This window comes from Erigeron canadensis, chromosome 6 (genome assembly GCF_010389155.1).
Source record: "Erigeron canadensis isolate Cc75 chromosome 6, C_canadensis_v1, whole genome shotgun sequence".
Classification (NCBI taxonomy): Eukaryota; Viridiplantae; Streptophyta; class Magnoliopsida; order Asterales; family Asteraceae; genus Erigeron; species Erigeron canadensis.
Window position 1 is genome coordinate 7,975,901 of NC_057766.1, and position 23,089 is coordinate 7,998,989.

A 23,089-nucleotide genomic window follows, 5' to 3' on the forward strand; every position below is an offset into this window, starting at 1 on the left:
ATGGATATCGCATAATCTTTTGAAAGTCATAAAAACAAAGTAAATTTCCTAGTCCGAAACAACTAGGAATTTAAGCCTGGATTAAAAATTCATGTGAAAGTCTCATGAAGTAGGGGAAGATCAGAGTACCAGAAGGAGTTATGGTCCCTCCAGAATTTTGAGTTATAGTTAATAATTACTTAATATTTGATGGTAAAAAAATAAAATTTATGTTTATTTACCCTCTCAAAAATTAAAAAACAAATATTAAATCTAAAAACCAAAATTAAAATTTTTGTTTGACCCCTCCTATAAATGATGTTCAAGTTCCACCGCTGGTTTCATGTAAAGAAATTTAAATCAGATACATTCCAACATCTCTCATTTGTCAAAACAATGGGATGTCGATTTGCTAGACAAAATTGCATTTTGCTACTAATCGTGATACGATACGGCCTATAAAGATGTTCCCTGGATTGAAATTAAAGAAGCATGCACGTAGTATATGTTGCATGTTATATTATGTTAATTAATATTATTTTCATAGTTGTAGTTTTGTTTAATGGGTCAAACTAGGAGTTGAGAATAATGATATTCAATATCATGTTCTCCCTGTTTTTAGGTTCAGATAGGAGTGGTTATTTATTTCAGTTGCCTTGTATGTATTATGTAAGGCTATATATGCATAGCCGTATGTCCCTTTTCAATTATGAATAAAATATGAAAGTTATAGTCTGTTATTTTTTCTTTATTTTTGAAGTCTTACCTACTCTACGGGTTTTATATTTGACAGTTTATAGGTTTTCTATGTAAACCTATCAAATCGCAAGGGTCATTTCATACGTAGCACGTACATATGAAAAAAGTCAAGCTGGGCTACAATAATACTACCAATATATACAAAAATGATATTATATTATTTTGATACACATTTAATGTATTTGATTACTTAAAAAAAAAAAAAAAGTTGCAATATCTTCTATATTATATTATAGGGTAACACTCCGATGAGAACACTCTTAAAATAAGAACGGTGAGAACATCTTAAAAACATCATTTTGATGCATTAAAAGTCCATAAAACTAACATAATGCAGAACTAATTATCTTTATTTAAGTGTTTAAGAACACATTCATCCGTCAAAATCGAAATAATCATGTTTTTGTTTTGTGCATCCATCTTGGATGCATAATCATCAAAATGATGCATCCAACAAAAAATGTGATTTTTTCGATTTTGATGAATCAATGCGTTGTTAAACACTTAAATAATGATAATTAATTATGCACTATGTCAGTTTTATAGACTTTTAAAGCATCAAAATGATGTTTTTAAGGTGTTCTCACCGTTCTTATTTTAAAACTGTTCTTATTTGATTGTCCCCCTTATATTATATATACTAAAAGTCAACTTTATTGACCAATCACATCTCTCAAATTTATCAAATTAAAACTGATGATGTCATAATTATAAATATTACAATTTACGGGTATATATATATATATAGGGTGGCAATCAAATGAGAACCAACTTAAAATGAGAACAAATGAAAACACTTAAAAACTACATTTTGATGCATTAAAAGTCCATAAAACTGATATAGTGCTTAACTAATTATCATTATTTAAGTGTTTAACAACACATTGATCCGTCAAAATCGAAAAAATTATGTTTTTTTGTTGGATGCATCATTTTAATAAACGTGCATCCAAGATGGATGCACAAAACAAAAAACGTGATTTTTTCGATTTTGACGGATCAATGTGTTGTTAAACACTTAAATAATGATAATTAGTTAAGCACTATGTTAGTTTTATGGACTTTTAATGCATCAAAATGATGTTTTTAAGTGTTCCCACCGTTCTTATTTTAAAAGTGTTCTCACCAGAGTGTTACCCTATATATATATATATGGGGGAAGGGAATATGAGCCTGTTAGGCACCTAAGTTGGGTGGAAAACCCCTCACATACCTTTTTTTAAAAGGTAAAAATCATGGGGGGACATGTATTTATTTAAAATATTAAAATATTAGTATGTGAAGGGTTTTTCACTCAAATTGGGTGCATAACAGCCTCATACTCACTTTTCCCTATATATATATATATATATAATTTTAAATAAAAGTCTAAATTTAGCATACTAAGTAACACATTTAGGCCCAACTTTGTGTATAGATAGGACCAGGCCCAACAACATATGGATATATGTTAGATACAAGCATACAGCTATATAATTTTTATCATTTAATTTTTTTTTCCCCATTATTTATACTTCTATATAAAGTAAAGTATCCTCTCCGTTTTTAGTAATTAAGATTTTGAAATAACCATATTATCTCTTTTCTATATTACTAATTTAAATATCTTCATACATATTTACCTATAATACCCTTAATGAAATAAATTACAACATATATCCTCTAACCTTTAAAGAACCATATTAACCCCTCTTACATCAATTAATTTACATTTACCACCACGCCACCACTATCGTCACCGCCGCACATCTCCGTTGCCACTGTCGTCGTCGCTACCACCATCACCGCTGCATCGTGCGGGTATCTATCTAGTTGAACAAAAATACATGATTCTAATGTTCCTACTAGGGGGTTAATTGGATGGAAACCCTTGATCTCATGTACCATTTGGTATCCACTATCCCCATCTAGGCTAGTGTCAAGGTGAATCTCAACCACTTAATAATCTCCTGTTTATCTTAAGTTTGTCTTTGACAAAACTCGAATCCAAGACCTCTCCTAGAAAATAACGGCTGATGGCAACTGAGTACCAAGTGGTTTTAATGTTCCAACTATTGCATGACTTGATTTTAAATGCATTCTTAACATGTAAATTTACCGAATTATTTTTTTACTAAATTTTTACATCTAAATTTATAAGGCTTTTTGGATACTAAATCTTATTTTTATAATAATTTTATCGTTATAATGTTGTAAACCACGTATAATTGTATTTATATAATGTCGTAAGACCCGTGTATTTGACGTGAGTCTAGTTTGGAACTAAACATGTGATTTATACGAGTAATACTTAATTTTCGTTTTTGTACTCGTAGTTTTTAACGGGTTAGTTTTGTTGATCTAAACCAAATTCATATTTTATAGGCATTAGTTGTCTCGACCCCTTTGAGCCTCAACCCAAATTCACTTTTTTCTTGTCGTGTCATGGGTGGTGGTTTGTCGTGTTGGTAATCGCTTAGTCGCTTACCCATAATTAACCCGAAATCTGTTGGTTTCGAAAACGGACAACACTAAAATAAGCCGCATATATAACTTTTGCTATTAAGAAATTTTAATATTTTGGCTTTCTGAAGAGGTAAAAAACAGAAGATAAACCAACGACTAACTTCGTATGTGAATAAATATGCATAGGGATAGGGCTGTAAACGAACCGAACGAACATGAACAAGGCCTTGTTCATGTTCGTTCGTTTAATTCAACGAAGGTTCACGAACATATATACAAACATAATGTCGTGTTCACGGACAGATAAATGAACATAATAACTTGTTCATGTCCGTTCGTTTGTGTTCATTAACACAAACACGAACGAACACAGACAAAATATTTATATAATACGTATTTATAATTTAACTTTTTATTAGACTTCATATAACTATATATTAATAATATATATATAGGGGTTGAGTATTGTAAAACAAGTATTAAAGTATAATAAATATGACAAGATCTTGACCTTTAGATAATGGTTAAATTGATGCACAAAGATTCATGAAGCAGTTGATGCACAATAATTTTTAGTGAAGAGAAACCTATTATTTTATTTGTTTTACTTTATCCAAAACCTCTATATACATATATACATATATTATATATGATATAAAAGAAATATTTATATTTAAAATAATTATTAAAGTATAGTTGATTAGGTATTAATATATGTAAACGAACATAAATAAACAAATGTTCAAGAACATAAATGAATTATTGTTCACAAACGACGGTTCACAAAAAATAAACGAACGAACGTTCACGAACAGATTATCGAACGCCCATGAACATAAATTAATGAGAACGAGAGTTTTGTTCGTGTTTGTTCATTAAACTAATCGACCATATTTTTTTCATGTACGTTCATTTAACTAAACGAATGAACAAGAACGAACTTCTAGCCGAATAGTTCATGAATTGTTCGTGAACCGTTCGGTTCATTTACAACCCTAGGTGTTTGACCAGTATATCTTAAAAGGTGGTTATGCTTATTTGTTTATTACTCTCTCCATCCCATTTTAATTGTCATGTTGACTAACTTTGACCGTAAATAACTTTGTTTGTACTATATAGTAGTTGATGAAACTTATATGAATGAAAAGTACATTAAAAACTCAATCAATTCATATATTTTATATCAAGTGTTACATGACACAACCAAAGTTATTTACGGTCAAAGTTAGTCAACACGACAACTAAAATGGGACGGAGGGAGTAGCATTTTAGCTTATGCTTTATTATAACGCAATATAAAAAATAACTTCGATTTATTTTTTAACTTATTAGTATCATAGGACATAGATCGAATACAAAAGATTGTTAATTTTTGAAATAGTGTTTAATTACAGTACAATTTACGTAACAAAATCGATTTGTTAGACCCAAACTTTATCGTTTGCTAAGTAATTTAAGAAAGTCTTTGAGCTTTAGTTCAATTGTTGTAAGACCATTTCCTTTGTATGAGGTCTTGAGTTTAAGCCTTGAGAATGACATATGAATTAAGTCCCTTTATGAGAGCTTGGGTATACCCAGGTTCAAGTCCGAGGGGGCACGGTCTACCCCTATTAATCGTCGTGCTTTCGGGTGGATTAGTAGGGGTTTTGAAACAACCAACCCTTTTTATCATTTATTTCTAATAAAATTTATCAATTTTGACCATAACAATTATTTTTTTTTAAATTTATTTATATACAAAAGATGACTACACCGACATTAGTCCAAACGTTATAAAAGATTAACATAATTACATATTCTTAAACACAACTTTTAAACTTTATTTTACAAACGTTCAAACAGGTACCCAGAGCTTGATTCAAAAGACATCACTACAGTCCCACATAACCAAAAGATATCATGCATTCAACATTTCACATATCAGTCTCTGCTCGTTTCCCCACCTACAAAATGTCAACAACTAAAAAGTAAGCTTAATACTTAGTGAGTTCTAATCTACAGGCATAACTATTTATGTGCTCCCAGCACTTCGTGTGTCCCCGACACTTTATGTGCCCCCGGCACTTTATGTATCCTTGGTACTTTACGTGCTCCCGGCACTTTAGGTGGCCCCTTCATGTACTAGTACTTCACGTGCCCCCGACACTTATCATTTTTATGTGCCCCCGGCACTTACTATCTTTTATGTGCCCCCGACACTTTTAATTATACTTATAAAATAGAACTCACCTTGCACGTAGTAATCCTGCCTAGCCAACGTCACTTCTCGATTATTGTTACTTATTTCAAAATCACATATCTTGGTCATTATAACTTAACATTTTTAGCCGTCACCATCATTCTTGACCAATTTTATCATTTATAAAACTCGTTTCTTGCTTAAATATAAATTTACTAATGATCATCACAAATATTTTCATATCATACTAGTCACTTAGCATCTATCAAACCATGTCGTTAGCTATTTACATACTTTCCTACTAACGACAACAGAACAAATCATCACAATTAAAGGATTCTGTTTACTTATTTACTACCTTTAGTGTTAGAACTTTAATTCTAAGAACTCGACAATATAATCTTTCTTTCTGCAGCTACACCCCAACTCAACTTCTAAATATCCATAACAATATGTTTTCTAGTCTATACTAATCTAGAAAAATTGATATAGTAATATGGCTGAAATTAAGTTAATGATTGTACTCGTAATCTGTTGCTTAAAATGCGTAGCCCCCCACCACAACAATCTACTTCATGTTTCTTAAAAATTCTAACATTCTAACTTTATTATAATAAACCCATCACCAATGCATTATTATCATAATTTATTTCATAATCCATGATCATATTTATATATAAATTATCATGCATAACTTATAATATTACTAGTGTTGATAACAACAATCAAACAAATACCACTTAATAATCTACGTACCTTAATTTTGAGAATTTAAACTTGATTCTCCAACCAATTTCTAGCACTACAAGCACCTTTAGTTTAATTGTTTTCTATGTAGTGAATTATTATTATTGTTACAAACTTTACTTTTAGGCAGAGAATTAATAAAGACTTGAATTAAAGATCATTGTATTTGACATAGAATTTGTATCTCGATTAGATGCATCAGACAATCTCCATCCTTATGAGCTTTATTTAATATTCTTCAACTTATTGTGATATAAAATATAGTTGGTTGTCTTATTTACTACAAAAAAAAATTTATGTGTATGAAAGGATATATCATAATGAAATTTTTAGTTTTATTGATACTTAAGAGTTAAAATCGGCAGCAACACTCATCCAATTTTACTTGCTGGCCATCTGTCCTAATTACTTATTTAATGGACATGTGTCCATTAATTATATAGTTTAATATTAGTATCTATTTGAAGCCAAATAATATATAGTTATCTATACTATATACATTTTATTACTTAATCGTATAACTTATTTATTTGTAAAGACCACACATCAATTTATTATTATTATTTATAAACTTAATTCAAAAGATTACCTTAATATATATTTTAATATTTTTGAGACGTTACAGGTTTTTCTCTCATCGTGTATTTGAAATAGACATTTATATATTGAGGGAACTCTCTATCGCGACCCGGTTAAGACAACGTATGCTAGGCATCTCGTTATCGAATCGTGACATGAAATTTACAACGAAATTCACTTTAAAAAAAAAGGTAATAAAAGAAAAGGTTAAAAAGAAAAAGAAAAAAAAAAGAAGAAGAGAAGGGATGACGTATAAGATACGCGAGTACTCCGTATATCAATTGGAGTAAATAAGATTTTTCCAACGGATGGAATGGTGAGTAGCTCGTGCCCGATCCGTCAGGTGGTTAGTACATCCAACGGTCGTCAACTCACAACAAACTTGGTACCTACCTCACTCCCGCCATTTATTTATTTTTATTTTCCTTTATTTATATATATCAATAACTGCCCACTTCCGAATTCCCCCCAATTATAAGACAACCTTTTTATCCTTATTCTATTCTATGATCCGATCGACATCAACATCATTCTAATTATTCTTTTAATTTAATTTAATTTTTATATTTACAAAAACATCCTTTTGGATTTTGATACCAAAAAACAAATCTTTATATTTTGGTTGGAAATTAAATCAATCAATCAATGAATTTCTAAATATAAATAATTTCTAAAGTAATGGATAGTGTGAAGAATGGAGGAGGGGGAGGAGGGGGAGGAGGGGGGTTATGGAGGGTGTTATATGTTATATTATTGGGTCAATTAGTTTCCTTTTCAATGGCCCTTATGAGCTTTAATTCTTCTCTTTCTGCTAATCTTGGTATCTTTTATATCCTTATTCTTTTTATTGTAATAAATTGGATTTTTCTTACGAGGACTAAATTTTCACTGAATAGAAATAGATAGAGATTTACCTTTTTATGAATTGGTTGCATATAATGTAGGTGTAAATGCTCCCTTTACTCTTGCATTTTTCGCTTATTTGGCTTTAACTTTGGTCTTCGGAAGCATCTTTCTGTATCGTCGTCAAAAGCTACATGTACTCATTTGGTTTTTGGTTGATTTTTATTTATTTCTTTTTATTTTTCAAATTGAAGTGTTTGATGGTTTTTCTTATTTTGTTGTTTTTTAGATTTCATGGTATTGGTATCTCCTCTTAGCATTTATAGATGTCCAAGGCAACTTTCTTGGTAAGTATAACAGTTAAAAATTTATTATTATTGCTTTATTGAAATGACAAACTTGTCAAAAATTTTGTAGTCAAATAACATCACAATTGGACTTGAAATCTTTGTGTAACTACACTCAAACTGTGAAAGAATTTCTATATAGGGACATTTTAGATAGATTGTGGATTCATGAATACCCCCAATAGATAGATTTCGGTGTATTAATGGAACCCCGTTAATTAAGTCTTAATAAATTTTGTGTACATAAATACATAATGAATGGTTTTGTGCCTAATTGCTGCGCAGTTAACAAAGCATACCAGTTCTCATCAATTACAAGTGTGACAATACTCGATTGTTGGACAGTTGTTTGGGTTATAATTCTCACTTGGCTTTTTTTGGGCACAAAGTATTCCATTTGGCAGTTCTTTGGGGCAGCTCTTTGTGTTTCAGGGCTATGTTTAGTGCTACTGTCAGATTCCGGGGTTGGTGGTGGAGGTAAAACCGTAGTTCAAAGTATGTAGGTCGGCTTTCTTTTGGATGCATCCTACTTCTAAATGTCTATTTTGTTGTTTCAGGTGGCTCCAATCCTATTCTTGGTGATGTAATTGTGATTGCAGGGACATGTTTTTTTGCATTTAGCAATGTTGGTGAGGTTAGTTTTAGTAGTCGTGGCGATTTTCCACCCATTTTCCCGTGATTGTGTCAATTTAGGTTTATTTTCCAATGATGTGTCAATATAGGGTTTAATGTCACTCAAATACTACCTACTTCACTTTTCTTGAAGGGTTAAACCTTTGCACACAAATCGTTGTTTGTTAAATAATTGGACAAAAAAGAGTTTTTGGTTAACCCCAACTTAAAAGTTAACTGCTTTTACCTGTTACCCAACCCACCCCTTGTCAGTTTCGGCTTGCGCTAATTTCTACTACAAAATCCTGGAATACATGAATCTTATTAGTTGGATCTGTTGCGTATGCAGGAATTTTGTGTTAAAAGAGCTGGCCGGGTTGAAGTTATTACCATGTTTGCCTTATTTGGATTGCTTGTGAGCATGTTGGAGATGTATCCTTGTATGTCAAACTCAGGGGATATTTAAGTTTGTTTTCATACTAACATTGATGAAAGCATGGTACCTTACATATGTGGGGCTAAAAGAATCAAACTGAATCAAAATAAATGTGCCAACTTTCCATAACAATCCCTTAGAGCTATATTTGAGAGGAAGAGTCTCGAAGTGGTCTCTTGGTCCCCGGAAGTTGTAAGTGAATGCCTTATGTTTTAAATGTCATTTTAGACCAATAGAGCGAGTAGGATCTCTCAATTTGTATCGATTTGTTACATTTTTGTGTTTATCTTCGTTAAAATTTGAAAATCCGGATAGAAAACTGCTTTCGACAATTGTTATGTTTTCAAGTTTAAATACAGAAATCGGCGTACATATCTTTAACCATGATTTCATCTTTCAGATTTTAACTTTCGCTGGTTTTGGATTAGCAGGGTTTAGTTTCTCTTCTTTGACCCCTGTTGTTCTACAGGTTCGCTTAATCCTTAATTTATAAAAAAGGAAAACCATGAAAATTTGCATTAATTTAGTTTAATTTGACAAATGGCTGGATACTTGAATTTTGCAGGCAAGTGGAGCCACACTATTCAATCTCTCGTTACTCACAGCTGATATGTGGGCAGTCGTCATTCGTGTGTTTTTATACCACCAAAAGGTAATGTTTCTGAAGTCTCATGTGGAACTCATTTTGGAATGAGCTTGATTTGTTAGGAAGAAAAGAGAAGTCTATAAAGTTAAGTTAAAACTTGAAAGAAGGAATGTGTAAATAGTTTTAATTCACACTTGCATAATACCTATCTTTGCGGTTAGATTGAAACTGACTATCCAAGATGATACTAATAGCACAAATTGTTTATCCAAACAGTAAAAATTGATTTTATTGACTTCAAACATAAAGGAAAACCCATACAACCCCAACTCGTGCACTTTTCCAATGTCTTTGACAATATAATTTTTCTTGCAGGTGGACTGGTTATACTATGTGTCCTTTCTATTTGTTGGCATCGGCCTTGTCATATACTCCAAAACGTAAGTCGGTCTTTTTCTATTGCCGGGGTTTGTTATTTCATTTCTCATATACTTCATTTTTGTGATCTTTATATGAAACTCTATTCAGGGAGAAGCCTTCTAACGAGCTACCAAAACTCGAGAATGGTGACCCTGACCAACCGTACCAGCTGATACCAGGGGAAGCCATCCGAGTGTAGAGTTAATTCCTCGGTGCATTAAAAATAGACTTGTGATAGGATACTGTAGCTAGTTGCGACTTGCAACGAAACGATAATGGTTTCATTTTACATACGCCTCCAGTTTCACCTCCGTACAAGTAGCTGCATTTTCCTTGTAATAAGTTGTATCTCCAGTTTCATCCACTTTTCCAATTGGGGTAGTAGGGCAAGAAGAAAATACACCCCTTTTTAAAAGCATCTCAATTAATTCCTTTTGGATATAATTTTGTCATTTTCTTCAACAAAGTATATATCACGAATTCACGATACATTGTTAAATTGTCGTATCTAACAACTTTAATAACGGCCAAGTTAAATAACGGTCGTTTCAAGAAATATTTGTTCAAAAAATAGCATATAAGAACGTACTCATACGGTAAAATTGTCATTTTGCGATATACATTTGTTATGATTGTTTTTTAAATAAAATGTTCTACAAAATTGAAAATTGAATAAAATTTTATCCAAAAATGTAATTATTATATGTTGAATTATTGGTAAGGAAGGCCACATAAAGCCGACACTTAGAATTCTATTACTGTTCTCTTTTAGTTGCTTCTTATAAATTTATTTGATCAAGTGAATATTAGAAACATAAGGTATATGTATTACTCTTGAGTAGCGACACATAATTATTTTAGAATATTGTGGGTGTTTTTCTTGAAGACTAAAGATGAGACATTTCAGATACTAAAGCATTTGATGACTTTAAGGTCACAAGTTTGATTTTTGCTTGATATAAGAAAACAATTTTTTTAAGGTACTTGTTACCAAAGTCTAATTTTACATGTGAAGTTCCAAAGACGCGAGTTCGATCCTTCGGAGTACTCTAAATCATGTGGTGATTAAGATGATGACAAGTCAATGAGTATCCAATTATAATATGAGGGATATAATTCCATCCATTAGTTTTTCATTTTTACCTCTAAAGTATCAATTAGTTATCTTATATACTTTAGCTATCAATCTCTGGATAATTAATTTTTTTTTTCATAAATACAACATTGAGGTATGAAGTTAAAGTGGATGAAATAATTGTCTATTTATCATAAAAGATTTAATATTAATGATATCGTAAATTCCGTGTTTACTATTTGACACAAGTCTAAAATTTATTTACTATGCATTGAATGAATACGTACATAATGCACGTTATGTTAGAAAATAAAAAATAAATTTAATTAATTTTTATCACGATTTTTAAAGTGATCACGTCTCCTGAGTGATAGAAAAGGTTACAGTTTCTAACTAGACATTGCAAACAATTTCTGATACGATATATATATATATATATATACTAGATAAATCTGGCCTGAATTTGTTGCCAGGAAAATATATAACTCAATTCCCGAGAAACCAAGATATTTGGTTTGATAACAGATCTTATATAAGATATTAAAAAAACATAAAAGATTACGTTGGGGAATGGGCATGAAAAGAAATATATATAGATAAGTCATTTTGGTAAATGTATATATAAAATTTATCTATATAAAACCAGGGAGGTGAGTTAGAGTATCTGTTGGCCACTTGTAAAATGACAATGCACCACGTGGCCTTGCTGCCGCCATCACCCAATCGGCAACAACCATTGCAAAGGATGGCCTGTACCTCACTGATACGTGGCGTTCCCTCATACCTCCACTCTCTATGAGTCGCCATAATATTGGCAAGACATCTGTCACCCTTTTTCCTTTCTTAATTTTACTTATATTATGCAGTCTTCCATGACCACTTTTTCTCATTTTTCACATCTCTCCCTCCCTTTTGCAACTTGTATTCTTTCTCTTTATACTTGTAACAATAACAATAGTGATAAAAAAAAATATATATATATATATATATATAGTTTGATCATTATATTGTAAGTATATGGATATGGATGGTGTGAATAAGGTTTCATCATCATGGGATCAGTGTGATAATGATAGGATGGTGAAGATTGAATTTGAAGCTGCCGAGGCGTTGGCTGGATTAGCCCATGTGTCATCCGAGTCTCATAATAATAATAATGTTGTTGAACAAGTTAAAGATGAGTCTATTGATGATGCTTGCAACTCTTCTTTTGACACTTTTCCTAAGTCTTCTACCATTTCATATGAGGTAATTATTATTTGTAACGTACTGCTTTCCTAATTGTATGTGTATGTATATATTACACCCAAAAAAAAAAAAAAAACCCCTCCCTGTCGGTTTTAGACCTCAATATCTCGACGATATATTAGGGAGTTTAAGATGTAAACAAACCGGCCTTATCTCTACCTAGGTAGTGAAGCTGTTTCTAAGTTTTACCTAACTGGTAGAAAAGAACCTCTTTTGCATGCCATAAGAATCGAACCTTTGACCTTTGATGTTTACCACTAATTATCCACATCATGTTGCTTTATGCGTGTTTATGTGTAGTACAATATAAAAGTGTGTGTACTGATATGAACAATAGATCGGATACTCTGAATGACAAAGACGTATAATCACTTTCAGATCAAATTAATTTGGCTGTATATGTTGACTAGTGTAGTTTATATTACGTTGTACTCGTATGATTTATTATATGGATAATCTTTTGAAATAGTAGGGTTATGTCTTTTGTGTGTGTGGAAACTTGGCTTTGAAGAAATGTCAATGGTTGTTGTCTCCTTTGGATCTTAATTTGAACAAATTAACCTTAATAGTATAATTATTTTAAAATAGTCTTATTGAACGGAAAGTTACCTAAAAGAGAATCTAAGGAGTATCTTTTTGGGTAATATTTTTCTACGTTCGGTCCTACATGATAGATTTCTTGTTTCTCCTTCATTTAAGCAAAATGCGAACACCCAAACATGTTTTTATTTGAGTTTTAATGGCCAATAGAGGTGAGTTAATATCATTGGAGAAGTACAAACCCAAATAGATTTGATGTGGGCTCCCACCTAGTGTCATATTTTGTGCTTGGTTATTAGAAGACCCAAACCCGAATAGATTTGATGTTCAAATCTTATTAGGTACGACCTTTAGGGTGGCCAGGGAAGGTTTTAAAAACGGCCACAAAATGCCCCAGGGTCAAAAGACCCGTTCGAATAACCTGAATACGAAAACATCATCTATTGACCTGTTTATTTGTTTGTTCCTACATCATAGTCTCTTTCCTTCTATTTTTATTTTTGTAACAATTTTATTTCGCTCTTGGTTTTTTCCACTTTGGATCTTGTTGATGTACTTTTAGACGAATTTCTGTCTATTTGATATATCACACAAGTGTAAGTTGCAAATCCCAACAAGACATTGGACCTTTTACAAATCCATCTTAGATTTTGAAGTTTGGGTTAATTTTTTTTAGACTTCATTCTTTTATGTTAATAAGCAGGATGCAAAACAATTTATGGTCAAAAAGTCACAGACAACGGGCTTGCTGGCTGCGAAGTCGGTGAAGGATGAGCAGAGCACTGAACTTCGACTTGATCCTAATTACCGAACAAATTGTGTGTCAAGTGGGAGGAAATCTAGACAAAATCTGACCGAGGTATAGTGAAATATATCTTCCCCTCTTGTTTTAGGAATGTATGCATACACCATAAATTTGGTATACAACACAAGTACAAGAAGTATATTGTACAATGTATGTTTTATACTCTCTTTATTTGCTGATTCAAAACTTTTTCGAGCCAGGCTGAAATGGAAGCACGTAAAATCCGCAGAGTTCTAGCAAATAGAGAGTCGGCTAGACAGACTATCCGTAGAAGACAGGTGGTTATCATTTTTAATGATACTATACCGGATGGACCTTTTTTTGATTTCCAAGTTTGTACATAGGAAAGGTTTATCAATTCTTTTTTAGACAAACTGTTATTGAGTGTTTCCTTTTATATGTTTCAAGGCTGTTTTTGAGGAGCTCACAAGAAAGTCTGTTGATCTGGCATGGGAGAATGAAAACCTGAAAAGGGTTCGTTCTTTCGATCTCCCACTATTATTTGGCTTATATATACTTCTTTTTGGTCCTTGAATGGCTTAATTTCATGTTAAGCGAATCTAAATATGGCACGATTTTTGGGAATAGGATAAGGACGCTGCTTCAAAACACTATGATTCTCTGAAGACGAAGAACGAATGCTTAAAAGCAATGGTGAATCTTTAATTAATTTTGCAAAAGCATTTTATCTGTGTTTTTGGAAAGAAGAAACATTTGGTTAATCAATTTGGTTAATATCGGGCATATTTGTGTAGATGACCCGGATAAATACTATTGAAGCAGAGGAAACCAAAGAAGACTCGATTACTACAAACGAACCAACCATTTCTGCATCATCCACAAATTCTCCTTTTGTTATATACAACCAACCACCCTTCCTGCCAATTGTATGGCCAAATTCGGTCCCGTTACAATGTGGCCAAACAGCCGGAATAGTTTTTCCATCTCATATCCCAATATCAACAGCCAGTAATCCCGATTCATCATCATGTGAAGAAGGGAGTTCAATGAGCCCACTATATTTACTACCGTATCCTTGGGTTGTTACTGTCCCTCAAAATAACCATGAACGCCGACCTCATTCTTTCAACTTAAATGACAAACCGAAAGAGATTCTTGAATGCAATCAATTCTTCCCGGAAAAGGTGAAATCAGAAACACCTTTAAGCGGGTTCCCACCAGATGGAGGTGGTCGACAGAGCGCCACCACCGATTCAAACCTTAAAGTCAGTATACCCGCAGCATCTTCTGTGAGTTGTGAAGAACTTATTGAACATGATCATGATACTAATACTTTTCTTAAAGAACATCTTAGGGCTACTACTACTAAAGTTGGTGATGATAGTGAACAAATGTTAGGGGAAAATTTTCACAAAATTCACCAAGTTCCAATTGTTTGCTCAGGCAAGAGATTAGGTGACTTGGCAGCCGCGACCGAGGCCAGGAAGAGGAGAAAAGAGCTGACCAGACTAAAGAACCACTTCCATTGCCGACAACTAAGGATGCATTAGACGGGCCGAATAAATAAAAGACATACGTTTGGCACTATTTTTTTCCGTTTTGTTGCGGAAAATGCAAGATGATGAGTGGTGGTTTTGTTGCCTGTTATAGTGACCATGTATATCTATAGTATTGAGGACGGAGGCTCTCGGCATAGTGTTTTGGATCAGTTACCCACAACGGTCACTCTCGTCGTATCAATAAACAGATATATACATACAATGTAATCATATTTTTTAGATAATTATATGGAGCTTGTTAAAGTACTTACTTTGAAGTACTTTGTCTGGTTGAGCTTGCTAGTTTTTGAACCTTGCCACCAAATATTGGTTTATAAATTTGGTTATTCATGGTTTCATATATATCGATTAGTTGTCTAGCTTGCCTAATGGTTATGTTGTTGAGCTTATATAGGAATCCATCATACCAGTTTTTTCTTATAATGTTCTCAAATATACAACTACGTACTCTACAAAGCCTGGTCAGCCTCATACATTGCATTATTGCTACAGAGAGCTTCACCAATACCTTGACAAAGAAATAATTATTTGAAGTTCTCAATACAAGTATAATTGGTAATCTATCTTATTAGTATTGGCAAAGCTAAAAAGTTCTTTCAGGATTGGGCCAAATAAACAAGAAAAACTAAAACATAATATATAAGAAATTTTTAATAATAAGAGTTTTCAATAACTACTTATCAAACAAACAAACTAGGTATTCTATTTTTAGAATATTTTAAATACAAAATTTATCTACTTGTTACCTTCATTACCTTCCTAAATCACACGTGAATTATTTTACATCAATTATCTATTTTACTCGCCGTTGTTGCCACTACAAGTCGCCACCGACACACCGCCGCATTGTGCGGATATTTATTTAGTTTAATAAAAATCAAACATCGGATCATTAAGGTAGAGGTGCAAGAAGCGGTTAACCGTTTTCGGTTATTAATTTTAATAATCGATTTCGGTTATTTTTTGAAACCGTAATAACCGGTTGCGGTTAACTTGTACTGGTTAATTACCGGTTTCTACGTTTTAAAACTGTAACTTATCTAACCAATTTCGATTAATAATAACCGGTTAATTGATACCGGTTAACCTATTCGGTTTTTCTATTTGCCCATTATAACTTTGAGAAAATGGTGAACAATGGGGAAAAACAATCATTTCCGACAATTATGAGCGATGAACTCATATTCCGAATAAACATCATTTTCTAAACATAAAACAAAATTCATCATCACAAATCTCAAAAACAACCAAATATTGATTTTGAATCTGATGAACGAAGCATTAATCTATATATAGTAAAGATATACTGAAAGTTTACGAAATCATCTGATGATGCGATCTTTCCGATTATATATTAGTGTATGTATATAATATATGATTAACCGGTTAACCGGTTAATAATCGGTTTTCGTTTTGAAAAGAGTAATCGATTAGTAACCTACGGTTTCTGGTAACCTATAATCGGTTTTTACTATTCCGGTTACTAACCGGTTTTGATTATCGGTTACAAATCGGTTTGGTTCGGTTAATCAGTTTTTTCTTGCACCTCTACATTAAGGGACTCTGAGTTAAGATGGGCCAACAGATAGAAAAGCCTTTTTATAAATATGAAATTACATATATCCAAAGTTTAGAATGGGCTATGACCCATCCCACTCCTAAGGACGTGGACAGTATCTATCTTGTAGGATTAGGATCAAAGATGGCCGTGACTGTTTTGGGAGCCGACTAGGCGTCATATAAGTAGATCCAGAGTGAACTCTCAGAATATGAATAGACATCTATGTTTTTATTATTAGGCCTCCATAAGGAACCATTAATATATACATAAGGTGTCCAAAAACAAAATAAAACATAATTTGGCCCCTCTACGTAGAGATGAACTCAAATTCCGTTCCTAAATGTATTTCTGGCATGATACATAAGTACGTATAACCATTTAATACGTGTTATTTTCTATTTTTATACACACACACACACACATATATATATATATATATATATTGAAAAGTTATTTTAAAAACTTTTTTTTTTGCGAGAACCTTTTAGAACTTTTCAAATCAAGCCCAACTAATGATTATTCTTTACATGAAAATTATTTTTTTATTGTTTTCTGAATAACTTGTGTGTAATTTTGAAGTTTATAATTGTGTGGAGGCATGGATTATCATCCGTTATACAATTATGTGGAGATTTGGATTCTTGATCACATGTGCACGAATATTGCTATGATTACATATGATCGACTTGTATACATGTGATCATAGCAATTTTCGTGCACATGTGATCAAGAATCCAAATATCCACATAATTGTATAACGGATAATAATCCATGCTCCTACACAATTATAAACTTCAAATTACACATAAGTTATTCATAAAACAATCAAAAAACAATTTTCATGTAAAAACAATCATCTGTTGGGCTTGATTTGAAAAGTTCTCAAAGGTTCTCGCAAAAAAAAGGTTCTCAAAATAACTTTACTTTATATATATATATATATATATATATGAGCTTTGTTCATGTACATCCTTAATTTTTCATGGATCTCAAGGGCTTAATCTTAGTCCTTGGATCATTCCCATCAATGGCGGAGATTAACATTTACCCCTAATTAAAAATAAAACACGGAGGGGTATATTCGTAATTTACACTAAAAAAAATAAGACTCTATCTTTCATTTATCTTCTTTTCTTTTTCTCCTGATCAAAACACACACACACACACAAACACACACTCTCTCTCTTCCACTCCTTGGACAGTAACCACCACCACCACCAACATATCTGACCGCCGTCGCCGCCACCACCACCACCACCACCACTAAAATCTGGATCTTCATCTCAAACTATTAGCAACAACAACAAATAAAAAATAATGTTTTAGATATTATTAGAGTGATATTTTATGTAGTTTATGTTTTTAATATAAAAAATGGACAAACAAACCATTATTATCCATGATTTGTAGTCTTTTTCTCTTATTTTTGTTTTTTCATATGATAAGAAGTTGTATTATTGGTTGTTGTTTAAAATTTTTATAATGAGTTTTGCCCACATAGTGTTTGATGAAATGTCTAAGCCAAAGTGTATGTACTAAATCAAATTTCGAATACGAAAATGTATGCTAAAAATCATTTTTGATTTTATATATGATTTGTTTAAGGAAGCCATTTGCTTTAACTAAAATAAAATCATATATGATTTTGTATATGTTTTCCCCAATGCATACGTATAATCATTCTTATGGATAATTCAAAAATGATTTTGTATAAGTATGAATAAAATCAAAAATGATTTTGTATGGATAATTCACACTATGTTTAAAATCATATATGATTTCAAACGGTTATATTTTTATGCAACTTATTTTGGTTTTGACTCGATGTAATATACAAAATCATAAATGAGTTTCTTAAGTTTTCCTCTAATGTATGTGTAAAATTATTTTTGATTTTGCATAGGTTTCTAAATGATGCATAAAATCATTTTTGATTTCGTATTGTTTTTTTATGAATGAGATGGAAGTTACCTAAATGTCCTACACAAAATCATATATGATTTGGTATACTTGGTTAACTAATTACGACTAAAATCATATATGATTTTGAATAGAATTAATGATATCGAACTCAATTTTTTTTAATATATTTATAAATAAAATAATATATGTTTTTGTATATGTTTTCCCCAATGCATACGTAAAATCATTCTTATGGATAATTCAAAAATGATTTTGTATAAGTATGAATAAAATCAAAAATGATTTTGTATGGATAATTCACACTATGTTTAATATCATATATGATTTCAAACGGTTATATTTTTATGCAACTTATTTTTGTTTTGACTCGATGTAATATACAAAATCATAAATGAGTTTCTAAAGTTTTTTTAATCTTAAAGGCGAATTTATGAGTTTCTAAAGTTTTCCTCTAATGTATGTGTAAAATCATTTTTGATTTTGCATAGGTTTTCTAAATGATGCATAAAATTATTTTTGATTTCGTATTGTTTTTTTATGAATGAGATGGAAGTTACCTAAATGTCCTACACAAAATCATATATGATTTGGTATACTTGGTTGACTAATTACGACTAAAATCATATATGATTTTGAATAGGATTAATGATATCGAACTCATTTTTTTTCTATATATATAAATAAAATCATATATGATTTTGTATATGTTTTCCCCAATGCATACGTAAAATTATTCTTATGGATAATTCAAAAATGATTTGTATAAGTATGAATAAAATCAAAAATGATTTTGTATGGATAATTCACACTATGTTTAAAATCATATATGATTTCAAACGGTTATATTTTTATGCAACTTATTTTTGTTTTGACTCGATGTAATATACAAAATCATAAATGAGTTTCTAAAGTTTTCCTCTAATGTATGTGTAAAATCATTTTTGATTTTGCATAGGTTTCCTAAATGATGCATAAAATCATTTTTGATTTCGTATTGTTTTTTTATGAATGAGATGGAAGTTACCTAAATGTGTTACACAAAATCATATATGATTTGGTATACTTGGTTGACTAATTATGACTAAAATCATATATGATTTTGAATAGGATTAATGATATCGAACTCATTTTTTTTGTTTATATTTATAAATAAAATCATATATGATTTTGTATATGTTTTCCCCAATACATACGTAAAATCATTTTTGATTTTGAATATCACAGTTCATGCTTTAAATCATTTTTTATTTTATATGAGTTTCTTTGTATGTAACTCATTTTAAATCTATGTTTTACTTTTTGTTTTTTTTGTTTCTCTTTTATTTTTACAGTCTCTTAAAATTAAAGTGCGGTGGTAGTGTTGAGTATATATCCTCAACAGTTGACCTAATTAAGAAAATACATAATGGTTGTGCTAAAAGCCCAAAATAAATAAGCCCAATCTTTTATTAAGAAAATATATACAAAATCATTTTTGATTTAAATACTAAACTAAATAAGCCGTTAGGCTAACCCTACGACTTCAAACCATAAACCCTTAAGCGTACCGTATGCACCCGTCCCCCTCCTGTAGGCTTTAGCATTTTAGGGTTGAGCATTTAGGGTTTTAGAATGTAACTTTCCCCTCGCGTTTTACTTTGTAGCTTAGGGTTTAGGGTTTGAAGTCGTATGGTTAGCCTAACGGCTAACCCTACGACTTCAAACCCTAAACCCTTAAGCGTACCGTATGCACCCGTCCCCCTCTTGTAGGCTTTAGTATTTTAGGGTTGAGCATTTAGGGTTTTAGAATGTAACTTTCCCCTTGGGTTTTACTTTGTAGCTTAGGGTTTAGGGTTTGAAGTCGTAGGGTTAGCCTAACGGCTAACCCTACGACTTCAAACCATAAACCCTTAAGCGTACCGTATGCACCCGTCCCCTTCCTGTAGGCTTTAACATTTTAGGGTTTAGAATTTAGGGTTTAGATTTTTCCCGGGTTTTTATATTGTAGCTTAGGGTTTAGGTTTTGAAGTGTTGTAGGGTTAGCCGTTAGGCTAATCCTACCACTTCAAACCATAAACCCTTAAGCGTACCGTATACATCTGTTCCCCTCCTGTAGGATTTAGCCTTTAAGGGTTTAGCATTTAGGGTTATATTTTATAGGGTTTTCATATTGTAGCTTAGGGTTTAGGGTTTTCATATTGTAGCTTAGGGTTTAGGGTTTTCATATTGTAGCTTAGGGTTTAGGGTTTGAAGTTGTAGGGTTAACTGGGCTAACCCTACCACTTCAAACCATAAACCCTTAAGCGTACCGTATACATCCGTCCCCCTCCTGTAGGCTTTAGCATGTAGGTTTTAGATTATTCCGAGGTTTTTATATTGTAGCTTAGGGTTTAGGGTTTGACGTTGTAAGGTTAGCCCACTTCAAACCATAAACCCCTAAGCGTACCATATACATTTGTCCCCCTCCTGTAGGTTTTAGCATTTTTGTTTTTTATATGATAAGAAGTTGTATATTTGGTTGTTGTTGTTTAAAATTTTTATATGAGTTTTGCCCACAAAGTATTTGATGAAATGTCTAAACCAAAATGTATGTACTAAATCAAATTTGATTATATATGTATTTACTGATTGTACAGTCAATCATATACTTGATTGTACATATATCTATTCTAAAATATGAATTTGTTAAATTTGTGTTTTGTAACTTTGTTTGTGCAATTAAATTTGATTATGTATTGACTTTGTAGTTACTTGTGTGTTTGGGACTATATGTCTATAATCAAATTTGATTATGTGTTGATATTTTAGTGATTTATATTTTTGCAACTTTATGTCTAGAATCAAATTTGATTATATATAGAGATTTTAGAGATTTTGATTTTGTAACTTTGTTTGGACAATCAAATTTGATTTTGTATTGAGTTTATAGTTAATTTGATTTTGTGACTATATGTCTAGAATTAAATTTGATTATATGTATTGATATTTTGATTTTGTAACTTTGATTTTGTGACTATATGCCTACAATCAAATTTGATCATGTGTTGATATTTTTTGAGATTTCAGTTTTTACAACTTTATGTATAGAATCAAAGTTGATTATTTATAGAGAATTTAGACAAATAAATGAGCTCCATATCAAGAAACCTATTCAATATCAAATTTAATTTTATGCATATGGTGTCAAAGTTATACAAAATCAAATTTGATTTTATGCATACATTTAAACAAAACAAATTTAGCTCATACTAAACAACCTACACAAAATCAAAATTGATTTTACGCATACGGTTTCAAAAACCTATACAAAATCAAATTTGATTTTGAATAGGTTTAATGATACCGAACTCATTCCTTTTGTCTAGATGTATGAATAAAATCAAATATGATTTCGTATGGGTATTTCACACTATATGCTTAAAATCATTTTTGATTTTTAAATGGGTTTCTTGATATGTAACTCATTTTGTTTTGTCTCCATGTGCTATACAAAATCATATATGATTTTGTATAGCTTTTCCCCAATATATGCATAAAATCATTTTTGATTTTGAATAGTTGATTTTGAATAGGTTTTCAGACTTTATGAGTAAAATCAAAAATGATTTTGAATAAATTTCTTTTTAAGGAAGCCATTTGGTTGACTCAATGTGCTACACAAAATCATATATGATTTTGTATACAAGTATTTTCTTGACAATGTATGCGTAAAATCATATATGATATTGTATACGCTTTTCACACTATATGCATAAAATCAAAATTGATTTTAAATTAGGTTTATTTGTATAGAACTCATTTGCCTTGTCTCAAAATACGTAAAATCATATATGATATTCTATAAATTTTTCATAGTGTATGCTTAAAATCAACTTTGATTTTGAATAAGTTTATTTGTACGGAAGCATATACAAAATCATATATGATTTTGAATATGTTTAATGATACCGAACTCACTTTTTTTTTATCTAGATGAATGAATAAAATCATATATGATTTTGTATAGGGTTTTGACACTCTATGCGTAAAATCATTTTTGATTTTAAATGGTTTTCTTTGTATGGAACTCATTTGGTTTTGTCTCAATGTGTTATAAAAAATCATATATGATTTTGTATAGGTTTTCTTTAATGTATACGTAAAATCATTTTTGATTTTGAATAGGTTTTGTCACAATGTATGCGTAAAATCATTTTTGATTTTGAATAATTCATTATATATAGGATTTTCACACTGTAAAAGTAAAATCAAATATGATTGTAGGCATAAGAACACAAGTAACTAAAACCTCAATACAAAATCAAATTTGATTGTACAAAACAAAGTTACAAAACACAAATCTATAGAATCTATATACAAAATCAAATATGATTTTACACATACAGTTACAAAAACAGAAATTTCTATGATCTCTATACATAATAAACTATGATTATGAACATAAAAGTAAACAATAACAGATAACAAATCGAATTTGATGTTATTCATACATTTCCACAAAACAAA

At 31.2% G+C, this 23,089-nt stretch overlaps 2 protein-coding genes across 2 annotated transcripts; both read left to right on the forward strand.

The window, feature by feature from the left end:
* The first annotated feature begins 7,351 nt into the window (after positions 1-7,351).
* LOC122605154 (solute carrier family 35 member F1-like) lies at positions 7,352-10,421 on the forward strand. Its single transcript, XM_043778043.1, has 11 exons — positions 7,352-7,508; positions 7,633-7,727; positions 7,821-7,878; positions 8,164-8,355; positions 8,436-8,512; positions 8,840-8,922; positions 9,067-9,118; positions 9,327-9,395; positions 9,492-9,578; positions 9,888-9,952; positions 10,041-10,421. Exons 1-11 carry the CDS (start codon positions 7,367-7,369, stop codon positions 10,129-10,131), a joined length of 1,011 nt encoding a protein of 336 aa, XP_043633978.1. The 5' UTR covers positions 7,352-7,366; the 3' UTR covers positions 10,132-10,421.
* A 1,603-nt stretch (positions 10,422-12,024) lies between these two features.
* On the forward strand, positions 12,025-15,127 carry LOC122604253. The gene is made up of 6 exons (XM_043777142.1): positions 12,025-12,255; positions 13,499-13,654; positions 13,801-13,878; positions 14,009-14,074; positions 14,189-14,254; positions 14,356-15,127. Exons 1-6 carry the CDS (start codon positions 12,025-12,027, stop codon positions 15,109-15,111), a joined length of 1,353 nt encoding a protein of 450 aa, XP_043633077.1. The 3' UTR covers positions 15,112-15,127.
* Positions 15,128-23,089: the final 7,962 nt, after the last annotated feature.

Coding starts and splice junctions, on each gene's coding strand:
- LOC122605154 (XM_043778043.1), top strand. CDS start 7,367: ATGGATAGTGTGAAGAATGGAGGAGGGGGAGGAGGGGGAGGAGGGGGG. Junction 9,396..9,491: donor TGACCCCTGTTGTTCTACAG/GTTCGCTTAATC, acceptor TGAATTTTGCAG/GCAAGTGGAGCCACACTATT. Junction 9,579..9,887: donor TGTTTTTATACCACCAAAAG/GTAATGTTTCTG, acceptor TTTTTCTTGCAG/GTGGACTGGTTATACTATGT.
- LOC122604253 (XM_043777142.1), top strand. CDS start 12,025: ATGGATATGGATGGTGTGAATAAGGTTTCATCATCATGGGATCAGTGT. Junction 13,655..13,800: donor CTAGACAAAATCTGACCGAG/GTATAGTGAAAT, acceptor TTTTCGAGCCAG/GCTGAAATGGAAGCACGTAA. Junction 14,075..14,188: donor AGAATGAAAACCTGAAAAGG/GTTCGTTCTTTC, acceptor TTTTGGGAATAG/GATAAGGACGCTGCTTCAAA.